The sequence below is a fragment of the Labrus mixtus genome, chromosome 7, assembly GCF_963584025.1.
Source record: "Labrus mixtus chromosome 7, fLabMix1.1, whole genome shotgun sequence".
Lineage (NCBI taxonomy): Eukaryota > Metazoa > Chordata > Actinopteri > Labriformes > Labridae > Labrus > Labrus mixtus.
In genome coordinates, this window is record NC_083618.1 from 678,012 (window position 1) to 700,089 (window position 22,078).

A 22,078-nucleotide genomic window follows, 5' to 3' on the forward strand; every position below is an offset into this window, starting at 1 on the left:
GCTGAAATGTCTTTCTAGTCTGAACTTATGGCTTTAAGAAGATGCATAAATTAGAGCTTGGAGATGTGATAAAACATTAAAAGTAACAGCTTTTATTCAACCTCAAGGGGTCTCAACTCATATTTTTCAAAGTTAATAAACTGAGAAATTCACCTCTTCACATTTTAATTGTGAAAGCATGAAGGCAATCATCACAGAATGTCAGTCTTTAACAATAATGCACTTAGAACAGTTTATCTTAAGTGTTAAACAAAAAACAGCTTCAACACAGAAAACAGCTGTAATGACAACAAACACATTTCTTTAAACGACAACACAAAGAAAACACTTTTAGTGAGCTTAATCCTTTTCCTGTTTTACAGGTACAGAGGGAACAGAGGCTCAAAGTATGAGCATGCTACAGGTTGTGCGTCTGACGGATGTTTAAGGTGTCTCGCAGCATCAGGTCACGGAGTCTCCAAAGTGCATCTGCCATTGTCTTGTGGGCCCCTTTACTCTTAAGCCAGTGGGATGGTAGTCTGCTCTCTTGCTCTTTTGTCAGACGCACATCTTGTTTTTTAACTGAAAGTAAACAAATATAACATTAAAAGTAAAAGTATGGGCATTTTCACCATTGTGATTCATTTGTTAGGACGGATGTTGATATATACTGTATATTTTTGTTTTTAAGTTTTTCCTTGTGTGTAAAAATATGTATTATACCATAAGAGGACTATCAGTGACGGATCACAAAGAAAGCCACAAATCTACTGTATGGACAACTGCTCATATTATATTAAGTGTTGTTACTAAAAGTTAGACAAACAAGACTTAGGAGAACATATCTCCAAAGCTATGTTAGCTATTTTGATTAGCTTTTTTTAATCTCTGAAAATCAACAAACAAATTTAACCTGAGAGTGTGTGGTCCCACTTGCTAATGGTAGAGGACTCTGCTGTTAGGCCCTCAATGTATCTGAGGTATGCCTCAGAGTGGAGCAGCCGCTGAGTCTTGGCTGGTGGGGACACAAACACTGGGGTGGAGGGCTGCTGAGGCGCAGGTTGTCCCATGTGGCCTTGTCCTGGGTAGGGTGGTGGAGCTTGCTGCCCTGGGCCCAGCAAACCCATCTAATGGATACATTGTAAAAACAGTATTATTGCTTATTTTCACTTCAGTACTCCCACAGCATTTCAACTTCATCATTAACTTGATTTAATTAATTTACAGTATGTCTTCAAATGTCACAAGTATCACAAGTATATAAAGTAGATTTTTCTTTAGGGATTCTGAATATAAAATGTGCTAAATTTGTCAGTTGGACTTTCCAGAATAATTCATAATCTTGGAATTGAAGCAGACGTTGTGAAATTGATGATAAAGTTGAGAAAGGGCGGAACCTCAATAACCTTACCTTTTAGTCAACCTAATCTATTTCTTGATGTTATTCTGGAGTCTCATTTTCATCTCGAAACACATTCAGTAAATTTGTCTTTCATTGTTAGCAAAACATATCTTCTTTCTGATCTTTAAATGGTTTGCATAATTACTTTCTTAAGGCACACGTTTGACCCCCCAAAGTCCAGTTTGTTTGGCTAGTGTGAGTGCTCCATACACATGGTTGGCCCTGGCACAGTTGGAAGAGATGGGCTTCAGCAGGTACGGGTCTGGTACTGGGTAACTGTGCCGAGTGTGAGTGTACCCTTACAGAGCCTTAATGCTTACCTGTGATCCATGTATGTTTCCTGCTCCACCTGCCAAGCCCGAGACCCCTGTAGTGATATGACCATCAAAAAGACAGTCAGAAGAGCAGCAGGCCACTTGACATTTGGTTCTTTGAAAGACTACATAAATTCAGAATTAAAATTTGAAGTGTAGTTTCAACCACATTTCAATCCTTTTGAGTCTCAATAAAGCATATATTGCTTTAGCTATCAGGTTTCTTTGTTTTGCTAATTATAAAAAATACATTTCTCTTAATGACACATTACCAATGAACTTACTGGTAATGTGCAGAACAAATAGCAAAGTTCCAGTTGAGGCTTTATTCGCCCAACTGATTAGTCATCAGCTTAAAGCCCTCCGCCTATTGGTACAGGTAGCCCCTCCAGCAAGTCAGACTGGTAGACAAGAAGCACGGCGTGGCAGGTTGGGGTGGCTATGAAAGCACTCTTACCAAAGTACTGCATTCCAGGAAACCCAGGCAAAACAGGCAGGAGATGTTGGGGGAGGAGAGAAACCCCCATGTGGTGTGTGGGTATGCCAGCCATACTAAACATGCTGTTTATGTGGCCCCAGGAGGGCATCAGAGCTGACCTATATCCTCCCATCATACCTTGTTAGGAAGGAGAGGTGGTAACACAAGACAGCAACATGCATCAGTCATGCATCCACTACTTCACTGCCAAGCATGCAGAAACGTGCTCATTCATATCAGACCTATTCAATTTGTGAACTGTGGGCAGAAAACAGACTTTTAATGACCTCAGGTCAGCCCTTGAATCATTTATTTAAAAAGTATCAAAAAATGTAAAAATTAATATTTTAATATTTAAACAATCGGTTTGAGCAGTGGATATTTAGGAGTCAAACTGTTTAGAAAAAGATGTGAGTGCTACATTTTGTGTTTATTAAAACACAAACTTGAAAACCTTGAAAAGTTGAAATGTAAAACATTTAAATAACACCTAGCTTGTCCAGGTCCTTGCACTGAATAGGCCTGATATATATGATTTCACTCAATCAACGGATCATTATGATGGATATGAATGAAAATAAAAGCCACACAGATTGATAAAAGCAGAGGTTTGATACTCATGCACTACCTCTAAGCACTACTTCATTTAAAGGTCATTATTCTCAAAGGGTGCACAGCAAGACACTTCATGTTTGAGCAGCTAGCTGAAAACAGTCAAGGTGTGGGTTTCATAAATTATGTTAGAGGCATCACAATCACAAACATGCTGATATGGGTCTGATAAGGGAACTAAAAATGTTAACACATCTAGCAGCTGAGCTTCTTATTCCAGCCTTGTAGTGTACACTGGGGATCCATCTGTATCTATGAGGGGTTACCTGACACAGGCGTCATGCTGGGATTTAGCATCCCCATGGGTGTTGGGGGAGGTACCACCCCCATCAGAGCCCCTACTGGGGTACCTGCTCTAGGGGACGTCTGATGATGAGCCCTCTCGCGCTCCTGCTGTTCGGCCACTTTAGCTGCTCGCTCTGCAGAACAATAAAGAAGTGGAGGTCGTTGACATTATACGAGTAAGAGTTCTTGGAACACATACATCTGAAGCAAGACAAGAATTACACAAGAAAAGTTCTGCTCACCTTCATATTCAGCTTTCTTGGAGCCCTCCAGGTTTCTCCACTCTGTGCCAACTAGGCGGCTCAGCTCCCCAAAGGAGAAGTCTGGGTGCTGGGCTTTGATGACTGCTCGCATCTCACTGCTGAACAAGATGTAGCCACTCATGTTGATTTTACGCTTTGAGCCCTCCTTCTTTGAAAGTCCCTTTATGGATTTCGGTGTGGACTGTAACCAAACACCGAATCATTCACAGACACTTAATGGGCCACATAATGAATAAGGAAATTGTATTCATACATCCAGCCTACCTGTGGAGGAGTGTAGGGCATGGTGTCCATGTCACTGGACATGGACGACTGCATCCGAGGAAGAGAGTGGTCCCCAAGCTCCCCATCATCATCCCCAAGATCCTCTAGCTCCTCGTCCGTCATATCAGCAAATTTAGCCTCCAGTTTCTCAATTTTCTTGTCTAGAAGAGGGGACGGCTCCTTCTGGGGCACAATCAGCTTCCTGTAAAATATTCAGAAAATACATACTTTGGTATTTATGAACCTTTTCTAACTAAACCCTTATTTTGGAAGAATTGGCTGCCATATTAAGTTACTCTCTCGTCTAAGATAGAAACAGGCATGAGCAATCGCAAAAGAAAAAACACAAAAAAATAATGATCTGAAAAGGTTTTTCACCGGAAATAGTAGATTTCATCCTCCACCACTTTCCCTGAGAGAGAAAAGCGCTTAAGACCTTTAAATTTCTTCATCTGCTTCTCACTCTCAATGTAGCGACTCTCACAGAGCAGAATGTTCTCCTCAGGCACTTCAGTTGGCCGGCAGGACAGATAGTCTTTGTATGACGACACCACACACTTCCCTGTGAAGCAAGAAAACAGACTCAGTGGACATGTGTCATGATGACGTCTTTTTACTGCACACATGGTATGTTATATACAGTGCAGCATTTTGTTAAGCAGGAAACTTTCAGTTCAACCAGTATGGAGGGCACCTATGATGCAGGTCATAGGACAGGTCTCCTCCAGGTTGCTCAGAAACACTTCCTTCTTGTAGAACATCTTGGTGGGCTCATGCTCAGTTTCCTCTGGATGAATGAAGATTGGACCAAAGAAGTATCCTGCTCCATCTCGCATCCACATTTTCTCAACCCTGTTGAATTTTGTTGAAAAAGGCTGCATTAAATAACAATGCTTCTGTGTGAAGCTCCCAATAGTTTCCAACCCTAACACAGTAAAGCGCTCCTGTTTCCATGAACAGAAATTATTTGTGTCTCATGATCTTCTTCTTCTTTCTTTTAGAAATCCTTTTAAAATATCCACTTTTGTTAAAAAACGACATTCTTTCAGCCATTAGAATTGAGTTAAGAGTAAGTCGGAGACATGTAATTGTATTTACTCTACCTTCCCACTCGGTGGCGCACTAGCCCATGTGAACCAATGTAAACGCAGTCTCCCACTTTAAGCCACTGGTTGTTGTAGCAGAGCTGTTCATAGTATTGACACCCGGGCTCCCCATTGGTCATATCCATTGGAACGTCCTCCCTCTCCTGCAGACACAGATTGTTTTCCTGAAAATAGTCTTTGTTATTTTATCAGAACTCTTGAAAATATTTAAGGAAACAAAAAACAATATGTGTTCACCTTGTCTACAATAACGTCTGTCATTTTGCTTTCATCTGCCATCTCTGAGGGTTTCTCCTCTTGTTTGGGGGCAAACATCGACGCCACACGGACGACAGGTAGCGGGACCTCTCTGGGAACAAAACGGACTGAGCTCAAGGGCATGGTCCACATCTTGATCTTCTTGAAGGACTTGGACTTGGCAGAGTAGCGAGACTCGCAGACAAAAACATCCTCAGATCTGAAGCCTTCTGGGTGAAGTTTGAAGTACTCCTTAAAACCAACACACCATCCATATGTAGTCAGTGCTCAATATAAAATGAAGACAGTCAGCACTTATCAAACATCAATGAAATAAGAAAGCACTTACCTTTACAAACATGACCACGCATTTCCCCAGAATCTTGCTGACAGGAGCTTTGTTGTAATAGTCGCTCTTAAAAACCTCCTTCTGCAAGAACTTTCTCGTGGCGAGGTGAAATGTTTCATTTGGCCTGTAGAACCAGCAGCCGTACAGCCACTTCTCACCTGTTGTTTTAAGAGGTTCAAAATGAATACATTATACTTGTCCTCACTGTTAACTATTGGTATGTATCAAGTCTGTTATTTGATGATTCCCATTCAGACTTTTTGGGGCCTTTTTTGCCTTCATGGTTAGGACAGCTGAAGAGGGACAGGAAATGTGGGGAGGAGAGAGTAGGGCACACATGCATCAACACTCTGGTGCCAGTAGTCGAACCTGCCTATGTGGACGACTGTAGCCACTGTATATGGGGAGCCTGAGATACAGACTGAGCTAAACAGATGCTCAACTCAGTTAACTTTGACTAAGAGCATAACCGATTGTTAAAACAGTAACAAGCTACAAAGAAAAAACACTGAATGATATTTAAGGGACTTGGGATGCACCTTATATCTTACTGATGTGGAACACTTTCTAGTAGAAACTCCAAAATGCCTTTCTGAGAAAAAACATTTCCATAAAGAAACTGACCTGTGTCATCCTGCCAGAGGCGTTCAATATAGATGATGTGAGGCTGGAGGTTTGGCTCTGCAGGTTCCACATACACGTAGTCTCCCACATGGTACATGCTGTCTTTGAAGCTGCAGTCCTGACTGTATGTGCGTTGCAGATTGGACTGCCACGATCCTCCAACAGTGTCCTCTCTCTTCTCCGCTTCTGGGATTGCACAATTTACTCAGTGAAAAAACAAACAATCTTATGTTGCTATAATCTGTAAAACAATTACCTCTTTTTTCCTCTTCCCTCTTGATTTTGTCTTCTTCAAACTCCTTGGGAAGCTTCTCCTTCTTCTCCTTTTCCACGTCGTTGTGCAGATGTTTGGATGTGTAGCTGAGAGCTGGAGACATCAGGATCTCTCCGTTCTTACACAGCTCATCTCTGATCCGGATAAAGAACTGCTGCAGCTCTACGGCGTCTTCAAAAATCTCTGAATCAGTCCTGTCGTAAAGATACGGTGTAGAGCAACTTTGATTTTCTTTTAATAAAATAATTCTATAACATCATGGCATAAATGGATCAATGGACAGATGATCTGATTTGGGTACAGGGTGGTCGACAGCACCTCACCTGTTCAATCGTCTGGCCTTTTCCAGGACTTCAAACATGTGGTCCTGAAACACATCCAGCCTCTTATAACGCCCTCGATCTACATTAGACCTGATTATCTCAAAATTGAGTCGTGGCTTTTCAGGATTTGCCGGATCTAAGGCGGGAATCTCTGCCAGTGAATCACTGTAGCAACGGCCCTCATCGTCTTGGTGACCTAGCACGGAGACAAATAGACTTCGGATGAGTTCCTGGATGAGGCGGGGCACATCAGGCACATGGGTGTCATCTCCTCCTTCCAGGTCCCGCCTGGTCTCCAGCAGCACCCTGTGCAACATGAGAGCATCGCGGTAAATCAAGGACTCGGGCTCGTTGTAGGTACAGGCGTTGTTGAACATGAGCACCAAGTCCTCCACCAGGGCGTCCACATCCTGGTACTTGTTAGCCATCATGTGGCTCTTGATCTTCTCCATGTCCACAGGTTTTTTAATGGCAATGTAGTAATCAGGGAGCTCGGCGCGAGACGGCAGTCGGAGGAAGATGGTGCTGAGACGACGTCCCCGTTTATCTGTGTAGTTCTTAACAGCTTCATAAAGTTCATTAAGCTTCTGCTGTAGAGGTGTTAAGTATTTGGACTTCTTCAGAGTGATGCTGTTCTTTCCTGCAACCAAATTAACCACGTCAATAGGAAGAATCTTTTAAAAATGACAGACAAAGAACCAGGATTTGTTTGGATTGGATTTGTCCGAGTGAAGAAAAAGAAAAAAGGGCTGACTCACTTATTTTCAACTTGGGTGACATTATATCATCATCGTCTGTTGCAGGCCCAAGATCCCTGCGTCTGTCTTTCATAATCTTCTCTAGGACATCAGCATCGTTGTAGACCTTCAACACAAGAAAGATGTTTTCACAAACAGCTTGTGATTCCTGGATCAAAAGTTTCTTCTACAGTCAAGTTAACCAGACTCAAATGTCTTTGTCTATATAGGAACAACATTTGCTTTTCAGACTTTGAAACATCTCAGAAACCCTAATAAGTCATTTGTATAATGAAAAAACATTAATGGAAGATAGATACAAATACCAAACAGATCTACCCGTGAGCCTTCTTCATTGTAGTGTCGAGCATTGCGAAACATCAGCCTCATATCCTCCACCATAGCATCTTCAGTCATGTATTTGTCCGAGCGAATGTTGTGCTCTATGGTCCTGAGGTCCATGGGTTCCAGGATGACCTTGTAGTAGTCGGGATAGTCCTTCTTCGAGGGCTTCACCATGAAAAGGTCACACAGTCTGCGACCTGTGCCGGCTTCTCGAGCCTCACTCACAGAAAGTAAGAGAGCCTTCATCCGGTTTTTCTTTGTGTTCTTCTTGTGACTGTAAAAACAAAATCAAGTCAACTGTTACTCTACGTCTATGTAGGAAAGGAAACAATACATATGTGTTGTTGAGTGGGTAAAATGTGCAAACCTTTTTCTCTTTGTACTACTGGTGTCAGAAGTGGCAGAGGACAGCATGCTGTCTCCATCATCATCATCATCTCTCTGTAAAAGCTCCTTCCTCTTCATCTAGATAGATTACAGATAAGATTGACTTTGAATGCTTCTTAAAACACATTAAACTGAGACAGGCTTTAAGTGGGACTGACCTGCTGGATCTGTTGGAGTTTGAGCGCCCGCTTGTAGATGGAGGAATGAGGAACATTGAAGCGTTTGGCGTTCTCAAACATCCGTGTCAGATCAGAGTCAACGTGCTCAACGCTCTCATACTCATTGTTCTTCATCTTGTTCCTGTGGGGAATTATGGGCTCTCACATTTGGGGAAGGAGGGCACAGAAATACTGTACTGTACAGGTGAGTGCGGTGATGCAGCAGGGGTAGAAAATAAAACAGAAAGAATGTTGGTGAAAAAAAGTAAAAGAAATCATTGATGAAACATAAAAAAAATAGATAAGAAAGGAAAAGAAGAAGAAGCAGAATGGGTTTCTATCCATGTTGTTTTTGTTATTGATCAAATGGAGGACTAAAGATGCAAGCGAACTATGAAAAATCCCAAATGTTAAACATTGGTTACGAGATTAAAAACAAACTATATCTGCGTTGAAGACGTTAAAACCACCAGGAGGATAAAAAATGATGTCAAAGTCGTTAAGTATGAGTGGTGATTTTGTAGACACTGACACACACAGAGTAAGATCAGTAGATCTGTTATACTTGATCTGGTGGAGGCAGATGGGGTGACTGATCTGGTGAAAGTAGTCAGGGTAGTCCTTCCTGGAGGGCAGCTGCAGGAAAGGCTCAGAGATCAGCTGGCCCTGGCTGTTCCTTGCTCCTCGCACGGCCTCATACAGCTGAAAGATGGGATTAGTCATGTCCATGTTCGAGGTCAAACTCTCCGCCTCAGATTCCCCTTCGTCGTAGTGCACAGAACCTGAGCAAAACAAGAGGAGATAAAAAAGATGGTGACAGAAACATCAGCATCGTCATCAATGCACAGAGCGCCTGATGAAGTGTAGATCTGGAGGTAAAGACAAACCAGAGAGGATGCCCTCCTCATCACTTTCATACTGAAGAGCCATGGTGATAGCTGAGAGGCGGTCTCCCTGAGCAGACCTTCTGTTCCTGATAGAGCAACACAAGTTATAATCAATAAATAACAGTGCTTATCTTATCCCTTTGGTGTCTCCTGTTTTACCTGATACGCATGCTGGACTTGATTGGTTCTCCGTGTTCCATCTCCGACTTCTTTTGTGAGAAAATCTTTTTGATGGTGTTTGCATCCTGGAACATATGAGCATGTGTTACACATGTTTGTCTGCTTAACTAATTCAACATTAATCAAAATATCTGTTACAAATTCACCTTAAACACCTGTGATCCAGGCTCATTGTAAGTTTTAGCGTTCTTAACCAGCAAATCGACATCTTTGGCCATGGCACTGACACTCCTGTAGTGGCCCAACTAAAAGAAAATGACCAGGCAAAAATACATAGCCACCTAAGACAACTTATATACAACATATACAAATAAAATCTAATGTATGAGGTGCAATAGCTTACCTGAATCTTTTGAGCGATGATTTTCAGATCTATTGGTTCCTTAATGATGGCATAATAATCAGGGTATTGCTAAAAGAAGAAAGGCAAACTACCTATCAAAGTCAGGTCACTAATTGTACAGAACTGTCCTAAAAGTCTAAATGTTGGGGCTTTTACCATTTTGGAGGGAAGCTTCTGGAAGAGTTCGCTGACCAGGCGGCCAGTGGGCTCGATGTACGACACCACAGCATCGAGGAGCTGCTCGAGGAACTCTTTCAAGCAGGAGGGAGCACTCTGTCACACATAAGTGATCACAATGTTTAGCTGAGGTTATACTGTATTAAAATACTGTATACACACTGATAGGAATAATTGTGTTGACTATTAATGTTGTTCATATTCAAAGATGTTTTAGGGTATACTAGTTAATATTCCAAATTAAAATCTGTCAGTGCCATGTGTACAATTGAATAGCTTTCTATTTAGCTTCATTTTGTCAAGGTCAAGGTTTCTTTATTCGCCCCCCCCCCCCGTCTGAGAAATTTGTCTCGGATACTTGGAAATTGCTACAAATTACCCAAGCATCTGCTTAAGTATCGGTCGCACCAAAAGTTACAGACCCGCTCATGTTAAGGATTGTTCCAAAGTTCTTACTGCTGTTCAGAGGAGAGAGAAGAGAGAAGAGAGGAGAGAGGAAAGAGGAGAGAGGAGAGAGGAGGGACATCTGAGGAGTGATGAGCAAGGATACACAAGAAGGGTTCATTGAGGTCTTTTACAGATAGACACGCCCCCTTATTGGACATCACTCAATCGCTGCAGCCGATCGCACTTCAATGAAACTTCACAACCTCACCAGAGTTCAATAAAGGAGAACAGAAGACCTTGAAACAGATTTTAAATAAAAGTTGATTAAGGGTTGGTATGTGATGAGCTGGGATTTAAAAAAAAGTGTTTGACATTAGTTTAAAAATCTGCTAATTCCTTTTAAAAAATGGAAAGGATCACAGACAACGCCTTCATTACACTAATAATAATAATGTTTTCTTTTGATGGACAGTTATTTCCCTTATTCAATTGTATATGAAGAGAATTAAAAGGTTGTGTGTTATCAGGTATCCTTAATAGAATGAATACAGGACACATTTGTGCAGACATAAACAGCTGTTAAAACTGACTGACAGCTGTCATCAGAAACGTACGTCACTTCACATGGCCCTTTAGGGGACAGGATTTCTTGTGACTCTTGAAAAAGATTTCCTCTTCCCCTCTCTCCTTCCCTTAATTTCCTTGCGTCTCCACATGCATCTCTGGTGGGAGGGACTAAGACGCATGTGTGAAATGCATGGGTACAACTTAAAAGAACTGAGACACAGCCTCTGATTCAGCATCTGAGTCACATTATATCCTAAAGATGTGTGAGAGGATACAGAGGAAAGGAAAATCACCTCATCTTCAGTGGAACCACCGGGGTTGTCTTGTGTGTCGTAGCCATCTTCATCATCCTCTTCATAATCCCCTCGCTGAACAAATTCATTTTTGGTCCGCAGGTAAAGGTCCCACAGTTTACAGGCTGCCCTGTACTCAGGACTGTCAGACTAGACAAAGACAGGCATACAGTGTAAGTTTATTATTGTTTGAGTCTTGTCAGAGGAGAATTTCTGACACTTTGAGACAGACAATAAAGTCTATCCATCTATATCCATATAGCTATCTATCCATCTATATCCATATATCTATGTACAGATAAAGCCTGATCAGTGTCGAGATTTCATTTCATTTTCTGCCCACAGACATACCGTATATAAACATTTATCGGTTGTTTTACCTTGTAATATGTTTTTGCATTGTTGAATAACAGTTGAAAGTCACTGGTGAGTTGGTCAACATCATCATACTCCTCCATCTTTAATTTCTGCTGGATCTTCATCATGTCAATAGGCTGAGACACCACATGGTAATAGTCTGGTTGATTCCTGTTGTTTGTAAAAAGTGACGATAACAATGAGTATGAGAGCACTGAGCAATGTCAAGTTAAAGGACAATGACCACTCTTCCCTTTCCTCACCTTCGTTTTGGGGCTCTGATGAAGAGCTCACACAGCATCCTGCCCTGGTCATCCTTGTAATCTCTGATAGTGTTGTATAGTTCATGACATACAGCAATCTGCAAGACAAAGATGAATCATTGAAAAGCATCCACTTGCTTTATAATGCCCACTGTTTAATCTTCAGGGGTTACATATTTCTGACAGTATTTTAAAAGCAAAACAATAACTGAAATTTGTAAAATTACAGGATCCACAGTTGGAATGTTTGAGGTCCTTCTCCTCTTTCTCCCAATTGAAGAGACTAACGTTGAAGTCTGGCTATCGTCAAAATCTCCTCCACTCACACTGCTAGAGGGGGATGTTGCTCTTCTTCTTTTCAATGCCATGATAACCCTGATGACAAGACAGAGTTAAGTATCACCACATAAAAAAAGTATAAATTTTAATTATTATAATAAAAAAAGTTCTTAATTGGATATTACAGGAATAAAAAACTTAGTATTCATACTGTATGAACTAAAGAGTAAAATAATAAGTTAGGTTAGGGGCGCAGGCTGGGGTCTGAAGAACCAGCTGATAGGGTTTCTCTTATACACTGTAAATATTAATGGATGAAGCCTGAGTGACATCACCCATCTGTTACTGCAGCGGGCTTCAAAGGCTCAAAGGCAGCAGCCGCCATACTGGAAATGCTGTCTCAGCCTAACTGTCAGTCAATCAAATAACAGACTGAGAGCCGGAGCTGAGACAGGTTTTAAGCCTCTAACCTTTACATCGCGGTCAGCAACCCATAACTATGGATAATATGTATCGTTCATAAAAATCAAAACGGAGCCCTTTTTAAAAAATGCACCCCCAGTACAATGTTTGCCTTTGAGGACGATAACTAATTAGACCTATTTTGTTTTTTGTACCAGGCTGTAAACTTGTTAATTTGTACAGTAAAAACTGCTATGTGACTTCTGGGGCTCCTGGAGACAGCCTCATGTGGACCCTGGAAGAACTGCAGGATTTTGCACTTCCACATTGGCTTCATTTTTTAACACCACAGGTTGCCGCTTGGTTCCTCTATATGCCACAATTATTTGCAGTTCCAATCTGAACCTCATTCCTTAAAGGTTTTTTCACAAAACATTCTTTCTTGTACAATAAAACTAATTGTATTGTTTTTGAAAAATGTAAAGGATGTATGGATCAGAAGGGTTCACTCCAGCAATTACATCTATTGGTATTTTACTTATTATTAGCCTGAGTTCTACAACCTTCCCGTTAGATATTGATTCAGATTCAGATTTTTTATTGTCCCACAAGGGGAAATTTGCGTTGCAACAGGAGCACACAGAAGACAAGAACCACAAGGACAACATCACCATAAAACATGGACCAAAACGAATTAAAAAAATCAGACAACACAGCAAAATATAAAAACAGCGCAATAAAATCAGTCAAGAGCCCGTACCAGAATGGAAATTAAAGTCATTAAAGTGCAAAGTGGAGGTGTGCCAATGTGCAATTCAAGTGCAAAAAGAGCAACAAATAGCTAATTGTTGTTTAACTTATTAATTACATAGGGCCAAAGAATGAATAATATGAAGACAAAACTGAAGAAATGGTGGACAAAATCAGTTTTCAATTTACACTCATATAAATGGTTTAATTTATTTCTAAGTGGTCATATTATGTCAATTGGTACTAGGGCCAAGGGAAGAAATGAATCATTCTCTATCTCAAAGTCACGCTGGATTAACTTTATTGTGTGAGGTTTTACTTGAAGTTGGGTTAAATGCCGATAAAAAGTCTCCCCCTCATATGTCAACAGAATAATGCAATAAAAGAATGCTTTGTCGCCCACCCTCTGTATTCATGAGGATTCCCGTTTACTTTAACATAAAGATGAAACCACACTAGCAGACCATTAATCAGCCGACATTAATGATGCAGGCATGTCTGGAGGTTTGACCACAACTGTGAAGCAGTCCCTCTCATGTCAACTGGCTGCGCACACAGCATGCGTTAGCTAGCTTAAAGGGCAGCAGCTTGTCCACGGAGGTGTCACTCAGCGTGGACAGGTACAGACCACAGAACAGATAACGTTAGCTACAGGCTGGCCTTCAACATCACCTAGTTTTACAGCCGAGACAAAGGCATCACTGTAACAACGTCTGACGCTACAAAGCTACCATTTTAAAACGACGACACTTTTTGAAAATATATTTGGGTTTATATTTCATTCCACTTGACATAGCTGTGTGCTTACCTTCTATGAGCAAGTTACCATACCCACGAAATCTTAACCATCAAGAAAACCAATCACTTATCGATTTTAGACAGAGGGGCAGAAGTGTCGAGTTAGCGGTAGTTTAAATGCAACTTCCGGTTGTGTACCTTCAGAATAAAAGCTTACATTTTGTTGCCATTTTTATAAATGCGTTTTACATCATCTTTACGACAATTCTCTCACTTCTAATTTAATGTGTAATTTCGTAGATACGTATGTCTTAAAACGGTGATCACATTTGTGTTGAGAATCCCTATACATGGCACAGAAAAAAAAACGTGAAACTTACAACGTTACTGAGAGTGCACCGAGTCTACTAGACTTCCTGTTGATTGAAGTGGACTTTACACATCAAACTTGCCTCTAAACCTCCTTGTTTTAGCTAACAAGTCACTTCTGCTCCCTACCCCCCTAAATCTAAAACATCGACAAGATAGAGGGGTAGTGAATTTTACCATCTCTTAAAAATATCATGGGAATCTTTCCTACGTGGCTTATTGATAACTCATACTTCTTTGTGCTACTGTGGACATACAGTTTCCAATTAAGGCTTCACCTTTTGCCAATAGGATTCATTGAAACAGGCCTTATTTCCTGAGATGTTATGCAGAGTTGAGATGTGCAGGTGTAGTTGACATTTACTGCTGCCAAGTGACAAAACTTATCCAGAAAACTCTATTTGAGAAAAAAGCCATATTTAGGGCCCGAGCACCGACCTCAGAGTAAGGACCCTATTGAAACTGAAGGAGTTATTATTCTCCCTCGCCACAATCAATCGCTTATTTGGGGGCTTTAACGTGCACGAAAACAAACCAAACATCACCCAAAATTCAGCCTTGCGTGTAATTTACGTATGAAAGTGGTTCGGTGCATAGGCGTCGCCGAATGGCTCCATAGCGCCCCCTAAACGCCACTCATATGCCGCAGCATGTGCCACTTGTGTGTTGCGGCATATGTCACGGCAAATGCCACTCATATGCGACATAAGCTGAGGCACGAGTGGGCGAGACCTGCATATGCCGCGGCATGTGCCACTCGTGTGTCGAGGCATATGCTGAGGAGACCCGACATGCACAGGGGTGCAGGGCCCTTCATCACAGCTTGTGGTTTTATTGCATGAAATATTGATCCAAGAAACACATGATTATCACCTCGGCTTTTGTAGTAAAATTATCTAACAGTCTATGATGACCTTGATACCTATTGTTCATCAAAATGTAAATGCAGTATAGGTGAGTGGCTTCAATCAACATGACCGTTAAAACATTTAACCATGTACAGTACTAATGTAAATTTAAAAAAACACATTTGGTATTGTACAGAACACATTTGTGGCCAATGATTAAATTATAATCAAGCCAAACTTTGTGCAGCCACGAGTAAAATACATATTTTTGGATTAGAGAAATATGTTGGTAGCTCCAGTCAGTGAAATTGAGAGAGGCTAACGTATTTTTCAACACAACACAAATGTTCTGCTAAAAAGACTTGATACAAACATAACATAGGCTACGATGTGTTTTACAGTTGCTACTGTATGTGCGGGTTGTAAGTTATTATAGTATTTAACTTTTTAAAACTCCCTGTGGTATTTCTCTGCATCACATGTTTTCTGCTTTGGGCATTTAGCTTCAGATATATCTATATACATCCTCTATACATATCAAGTACCACTTTTACTTTACAAGTTTTATTTTAAGACGGAATATATATTTGCTGCCTCGTTCGTCTTATACGTTTATTACTGATGTTTTTCTAATTTTTCTAATTGAACTGACTTTGACAGGGAAGTGTACGGAGTGTGGAGTTCTTCATGCTGGACAAAGAGTTGGCTTCAGAGCTGATCGCCGCCACAGTGGAGAGCAGTATCCTGCTTCGTGTCGTGCTTCTTCTACAGTATATCAAGGTAAGACAACACCACTGCTGGAACATTAACTCTTGTGCCCTCCTCAAATGTATTTATATTTTTATGCTGTGAAGTTAAACAACTTCTGAATTGCTCAAAACTACCAAACATCAATCAATCAATCAATCAATTTTTATCTGTATAGCGTCAACTCATAACAAGTGTTATCTCGAGACACTTTACAAAAAGCAGGTAAAAGACCTTACTTATTGTTATGTTACAAAAAGCAGGTAAAAGACCTTACTTATTGTTATGTTACAAAAAGCAGGTAAAAAAGACCTTACTTATTGCTATGTTACAAAAAGCAGGTAAAAGACCTTACTTATTGCTATATTACAAAGATCCGGCCTATCCATCATGAGCACTTTAGCAAAGCAGCAAAAGTTACAGTGGTAAGAAAAAACTGCCTTATTAAAAGGCAGAAATCTTCAGCTGGATCCCCGGCTTATGACAAACATTCAATTATTTTCAGGATTGTAACGCTTTAAATGCTAGGTTATTAGTTGAATGGTGATGAGAGTCTTGGATATGTGAAAGACTAGCAACAAAGTTGATTTGATTGCATTAGTCTTTTTTTATACCCTCTGGACAACTTCTTGGCCAAAATGTACACACAAAATCATCAATAAAATCATCAATATTTGCTTTTTTTTCTGCTCTTTTTACGGCTTTTGACAGAGCGAAAGAGGGAAAGACCCTACATAATATGACATTATATGTCCCCTTTAATATGAACCACTTTTCAAAGTTGGAAAACTTTCAATTTGTTGAGGTGACATAAACGTATAATATTGAATTAACACAAATTTTTCATGGAAATAGAAATGAAGTAAAATTTACTTAGAATTTTATGTTATCATGACTTTTTGTTTTTACAGTGTACTGGTTTATTTGTATGATAATAAGGTTTATTTTACCTTGTTTGAATTTCTTTTTTTAGCTTCATAAAACCGAACTCGTAATATTTTGAGTCTGACGAATATAGCATAGGATTTCCGAACGGTAGAATCTAACAAAAATAAATAAAATCACATTAAGCCACCCAAAAAACCTAACAAGCATTGGGAGATGGCAGTGTACCACCATGTACCTACACTCTTTTTGACTCGACGAAGAAGAAACCCGGAAGTGAGTGTTTTTTCGGGCCCATGTGTTGCTTTACACTCGTTCATTCATTTGGATACGACAACTCCTGTTATATTTCATACAATCGTTTCTAAAGGAACACGGAAATCATTGTGGTTTTATGTTGCGCCCATGAACCAAAAGTGATAACGGTGGTGTCTCTGTAAGCGTATAGGAAGTTTAACGTTAGCTAGCTAACTAAGAAACCGCGTTAAAGTCGTTTGCAGAGTCGTGGCTGCAACCTCTGAAAAAGTCGAGTGCGTTATCTGAATGAAAAGTGCTGTAGATACCAACATGATCAAGGAAAACCGGTGGAGTGTACCCCCCAATGCTCCAGCGTGCATGGAGAAACACCTGTGCTCGGCTCAATACAGAGCAGGTACGTAACAAGCTAGCTGAAGGTTAGAAAGGTAAACACGTGGTGCAGCTACAGTGCTATTTTATTGTTTACATTTGTACTGATGTGCGTGGATTTTATTCAACATAGAAATCATCACTCAACAAAAAATGCAGATCCCAATCAACGTTTAATAAGATTTCTTCACATATTCATCTTCTAGATTCAGCTGCAGGGGCGATATGTCACACAAATTGGTATTTGATATTGAATATGGTCTTTTCCATGGATTTTATATTTGCCGAATTGAAAATGTTCCCTTCATCAGTTTCGTTGTTTAGGTAGCAGTATGATTCTAAGTATTTAAGAGTTATTTCTTAATGACTGTTTTCCAGATGGCACCTTGCTGCTAGGTGCCTCCAGCCTCGCTGGAAGAAGCTGGCAGGGGTCTGTGTGGATCTACAGCGACCCTGCACAGGCCCCCAATGAGGAGCAGTGTAAAGCTGGTGTGCAGACTGAGGCTGGAGTCACAGATGTCAAATGGGTGTCAGAAAAGGGTGTTGTAGTGGCGTCAGACTCAGGTAATGTGCAGATAAGCAGCATTTTGAGCCCTGTTATTTTTTTTTAAGTTAAATGTGAAACTGAAATTTGTTTTACTGGTCACTGTAAAGGTGCATTGGAGCTCTGGGAACTGGCAGAGGATGAGCGCCTGCTGGTGAATCGCTTCACTAAACAGGAGCATGACCACATCGTCACCACAGTCAGCCCAGTTACAGGAGCAAGCAGTGCTATCACTGGGAGCATGGACTGCCGGTTAGAGCCTATTTCACATGAATACACACAGTTGGCTAAAGTGTTAATGTAGAACATATTTATGTGTTTGAACCAATTTTCATCACTTTGCATCTTTTTGCCTTTCGATGCTGAAGAATTAAAGTGTGGGATCTCAGCCAGGAGACAGTTGTCACTACCTACAATGGTAAGAGAACAAATCATAACATCAATTTCTTTGTTCATATGTCCCCTGTTTATTTGCACAACTTCTTAAGAAGCCTCTCACAGGTTTTAATTAAAGTTGGCTTGATTTACTTCAGGCTTGGGCCAAGAAACAAAAATGTTTTTTTATCCGCATTTATGATTTTTAAAATTGCATTGATGAATAAAAATTATAACGAAATTAAATTGAAATGCAGTGTGCGATATCTGCTTGTTATATTTTTGCTATTCAATGGAGATTTTACACCTTTAATAAGCATTAGAAGTACAGACTTTTGTAGTATTTTTAAAATACAACCAGATTTAAAGATAACCAAAGTGTAGTAAACAAAGTGCTTTCTTGTGATTTAAAAACTGTGTTGGACAATAAATGGTCCCACTGGGAGAATGTGGTTGAAGTCAGTGTCGGTAATAAAAAAAATATCCTTCATAAATATGGCAAAGACAAAACTGGATTCATCTCTGTACTTTTGTCTCACTTCAGCTCACACACAGCCAGTCAGTTGTGTTACCTGCAGTCCTACAGAGGAGTCTCTCTTCATCTCCTGTGGTCAAGTAAGACACTAATCAACAGTTTGCATGCATTTTTGGGAACACATACAACACTGATGAAGATGGAATCAAATTGAGGAACACCTTGCAGCATAACATTGCATTTTAAGGATTTACTTGTTTACTTTTCTTTCATGCCCACATGCCGTCAACCACTCACAAATACATCTATGATAGCAATAGAAGCAAAGGTATCTAAATGATGACGGACTGTTTAATTAGAGAGCAGCAGGCCAAGAGCTGTCAGTCTACATCGGCATCATTCAAACTTAACCTGATTTTTCTCCCTCTCAGGATGGCCGTGTGCTTATGTGGGACAGGAGGAAGCCAAACAAACCAGCCACAAAAATAGGTGAGCAACAGGTTTTGCCAGGTTGTTAACCGAACTGGATTTAATTCTGGATTTAAGTCCAGTTTGATTTATATATATATATATATATATAACTATAACTCCTAATTAAATGCAAATGTATAAGACTTGGCAGGAGTGGAGCGAATGTGAGCAGGTTGTTTAGCCTGTTGACTGTCACACTGAGCAGGTTAGGATATCATTGATTATACCTGATGTTCCCACGCTCAATCACTTTCAGTTAGGAATGTAATGTCACTGACAGTTATATGTACTAACAGCTATGATGTGGTTGCTTGTTTGGCTGATTCAACGCGTCTGATCTTGAGACTGTCGATGCCTGGGTAATTTAATAGTACCACACAATCCTTTTTGATTATGCCGTTCTCTGAGAATTTAAATTTTCTTTAATGAAAATTCAAATTTAGGTTGATAATAAAACACTGAATGAATGTTAATGAGGCTCTATAAAATTGCATGACTATCTCTAAGCGGCACACTCGCACTAGCCCGAAGCACGATTGTAATTATCAATATGCATCAATCCTAGTATTGGCTATAAAGTGATATGTCTCAAACGTCAAACTTTTTAAATCACACACTCACACTGAGATTTTCATCATTGAAGTGTCCCACCATAACCAAAGAATATTACAGAAATATCACTTAAATTAACACACTGCCTCCTCAGATATTTGTTCCTACTTCGTCTGATTCATTCAGTATGGAAGTGGCGTCATTTACGTTACCCGAACCCGCACCCACCCGTTTTCTTTTGTTTTTTGTTGTTTAGCTTTATAAATGTAAATTGTAAATGTAATGATTTCACAATGTAAATCAAGTAAAAGACAGATTAAATAACTAAATAACATACAGTACATAAAGGAAAGTAGAAATGAAAGACAGTAATATACAGAATATAAAATAAACCAATAAAGACACATTTAAATAATGAAATCATTATTTAAATAGAGGGGAGAAAGGTTTTATAATAATGCAGACATTTGTTATATTTTCTGTTGTTAATTAAAAGTAGTGGTTTCAGTCGGGACTTTAAATTAAGATTCAATTAATCCACGCTCGTTTGTTTTGCTTTGGAGGCGCACGTGAAGTGACGATTTCCGTTTAATTTCGCACAGCATTGTGGGTGGTAAAATACAATTCATTTCCTGAAAGGATGCATCCGATCCATACTGCATGAAACCAGGAAGTTAATATCCATACTGAAATGTTCAGTATACTGAGGTGGACACAAAAAATGACCACTGAATGACCACGAGGGTTCAGTATACTGAAACTGCCTACTGAAAAGTACTGCATACTGAACTGTGGATATTTGGAAACGGCCAGTGTGTAGTTGTGGTGGACATGGCAGTTAACATGCAGCTTGTGTGTGTTGATCTGATGTGGAACAGAATCAGATGTTTTAGAAGCTGGTCATCGATCAGTTGATTCCTGTCACTCAGTGCACCTCTAATTCTGTGTTCTTAAATGTTTTTGTTTCAGATGTAGAGACCCCCAGCTGCTCCCCCACTACTGCAGCCTGGCACCCCCACCACAGAAGCACCATTGCTTTTGGTAAGACCCAGTGAGCAGATCATTGATTGACATTAACTGGCAGTGGTTTCGTGTTTGATCATGCTTGTTGTGCTTCAGGTGATGAGCTCGGCAGAGTGACAGTGAAGGATTTCCTGGGAACAGAGCCAGCCAGGGTGCAGAAAGTACACAACCGTAGAGTCAATGGGCTTGCCTTCTCTACACACAAGTAAACATAAATCCTTGCTAAAGTATTACTGGCTTTTACATTTCTCTTTCTAGAAAATGTTAACTCTTTTTTTTTTCTTCTTCAATCTCAGTGCCTCATTGCTCGCCTCCATAAGTGACGATTGTTCCCTGGCTGTACTGAACTCTGATCTGCGAGAAATGTGAGTCTTTGCACCCCACACTTCAGAGAAAACCTAGTCAGTGTTAAAAATACCACTTATCATTTGTCCATGTTCTCTCCTTTTTTAGACTTCGAGATCGGCGACACCAGGATTTTGTCAAAAGTGTGTGCTGGCTTCATGGTGGCTCCAACGCTCTCACAACTGTAGGCTGGGATCACCTTGTGCTTCACCACACTGTGGATCCAGCTGCTGGGGCTCCCAACTCCTCGTAGACTCCACAGATGCTTATACATGTAGGAAGACAGCGGTTTCAAGTAACTACTTTCTCCCCCTAATTTTTAAGGGGGGTTTCCATGTGTATCTAAAAAGTTGAGTACGTTATTCAAGAAATATAGATTTAAATGTTTTATTGCCATTTAATACCCAAAACATGTACACAATATTTGAAATGTGCTGGCTTTGGTTCATACTACTCTAAACCGTCTCCATCCACTTCTTTAATTCTTCCTCTGTATAGCACGTTTGTGTGTAATTAAACTTGACGCAACCCATTTGTATTTCATAATCTTACATTAAAGGGAACCTAATGTTGTGATAGCAAGAACATTTTTGATATTGGTATGTTTTCTTTTGAATCTTATACAAATCAACAACAAGATTGTGGGAAGAAACTGCTGTTAATAGAACTGGGGATATGAAGGATAACAGATATTGTCATGATGGCTAACTTTAAGGCCACATACTAAAAAGCACCGCCATATATTGTGTATGTTTAATATATATATATATATATATTTATATACTGATACAACAATGAGACTGTCGCAGACCCCCATTAATCCACTCCTGGTGCAAAACATGGTAGTGTGTTTATGGTGCTTGTGTGTCGGCGGTCGGCTCCGAAGTTAACAAGGTTACATGGTGATTCTCACAGTTCGTGGAAACTATGGTGTCATTGCTAATCTGTCGCCTGACGTGGTAAATGGACTAAAAGTGCTATAATCATTTTCACAAGACACCAACACCATGACAGTATAATAGACATTACCACAACAATGCTTGATGCAGGATTTCAA

At 40.2% G+C, this 22,078-nt stretch overlaps 2 protein-coding genes across 4 annotated transcripts; one reads left to right on the plus strand and one right to left on the minus strand.

Moving 5' to 3' along the window:
- Nucleotides 1-71: 71 nt before the first annotated feature.
- Nucleotides 72-13,936, minus strand: pbrm1 (polybromo 1). 3 transcript variants are annotated; one of them, XM_061041922.1, is made up of 30 exons: nucleotides 13,831-13,936; nucleotides 11,819-11,966; nucleotides 11,592-11,689; nucleotides 11,352-11,499; nucleotides 10,972-11,121; nucleotides 9,704-9,820; nucleotides 9,548-9,616; nucleotides 9,351-9,449; nucleotides 9,184-9,269; nucleotides 9,025-9,110; nucleotides 8,703-8,919; nucleotides 8,138-8,279; nucleotides 7,960-8,057; nucleotides 7,587-7,866; nucleotides 7,269-7,374; nucleotides 6,511-7,150; nucleotides 6,170-6,381; nucleotides 5,914-6,099; nucleotides 5,290-5,447; nucleotides 4,941-5,192; nucleotides 4,701-4,846; nucleotides 4,292-4,449; nucleotides 3,976-4,159; nucleotides 3,598-3,799; nucleotides 3,313-3,514; nucleotides 3,052-3,204; nucleotides 2,153-2,311; nucleotides 1,702-1,748; nucleotides 893-1,106; nucleotides 72-561 (listed from the first exon to the last, which is right to left on the minus strand). In XM_061041922.1, the coding sequence occupies exons 2-30, from the start codon at nucleotides 11,957-11,959 to the stop codon at nucleotides 398-400; spliced, it is 4,914 nt and encodes a 1,637-aa protein (XP_060897905.1). In that variant the 5' UTR covers nucleotides 11,960-11,966; nucleotides 13,831-13,936; the 3' UTR covers nucleotides 72-397. The 3 variants fall into 3 exon arrangements, with proteins under 3 accessions (XP_060897905.1, XP_060897904.1, XP_060897906.1); XM_061041921.1 differs by having other exon boundaries at nucleotides 4,701-4,867; XM_061041923.1 differs by lacking the exon at nucleotides 2,153-2,311 and having other exon boundaries at nucleotides 3,136-3,204.
- A 2,921-nt stretch (nucleotides 13,937-16,857) lies between these two features.
- Nucleotides 16,858-21,608, plus strand: wdr77 (WD repeat domain 77). Its single transcript, XM_061041928.1, has 10 exons — nucleotides 16,858-17,261; nucleotides 17,615-17,800; nucleotides 17,891-18,032; nucleotides 18,149-18,198; nucleotides 18,700-18,770; nucleotides 19,062-19,119; nucleotides 20,623-20,694; nucleotides 20,773-20,881; nucleotides 20,973-21,041; nucleotides 21,130-21,608. Exons 1-10 carry the CDS (start codon nucleotides 17,153-17,155, stop codon nucleotides 21,272-21,274), a joined length of 1,011 nt encoding a protein of 336 aa, XP_060897911.1. The 5' UTR covers nucleotides 16,858-17,152; the 3' UTR covers nucleotides 21,275-21,608.
- The last annotated feature ends 470 nt before the right edge of the window (nucleotides 21,609-22,078 follow it).

Bases quoted from the DNA above. Each gene is read 5' to 3' on its own strand.
- pbrm1 (XM_061041921.1), bottom strand. From the start codon at position 11,959: ATGGCATTGAAAAGAAGAAGAGCAACATCCCCCTCTAGCAGTGTGAGT. The intron at 9,821-10,971 runs GTGATTTTCCTT...TATGTGTGACAG, and splicing joins GTGGTTCCACTGAAGATGAG to AGTGCTCCCTCCTGCTTGAA. The intron at 9,270-9,350 runs GTGAATTTGTAA...CATATGTTCCAG, and splicing joins CTGGATCACAGGTGTTTAAG to GATGCAAACACCATCAAAAA.
- wdr77 (XM_061041928.1), top strand. From the start codon at position 17,153: ATGAAAAGTGCTGTAGATACCAACATGATCAAGGAAAACCGGTGGAGT. The intron at 18,771-19,061 runs GTAAGACACTAA...TCTCCCTCTCAG, and splicing joins TCTTCATCTCCTGTGGTCAA to GATGGCCGTGTGCTTATGTG. The intron at 21,042-21,129 runs GTGAGTCTTTGC...CTCCTTTTTTAG, and splicing joins AACTCTGATCTGCGAGAAAT to ACTTCGAGATCGGCGACACC.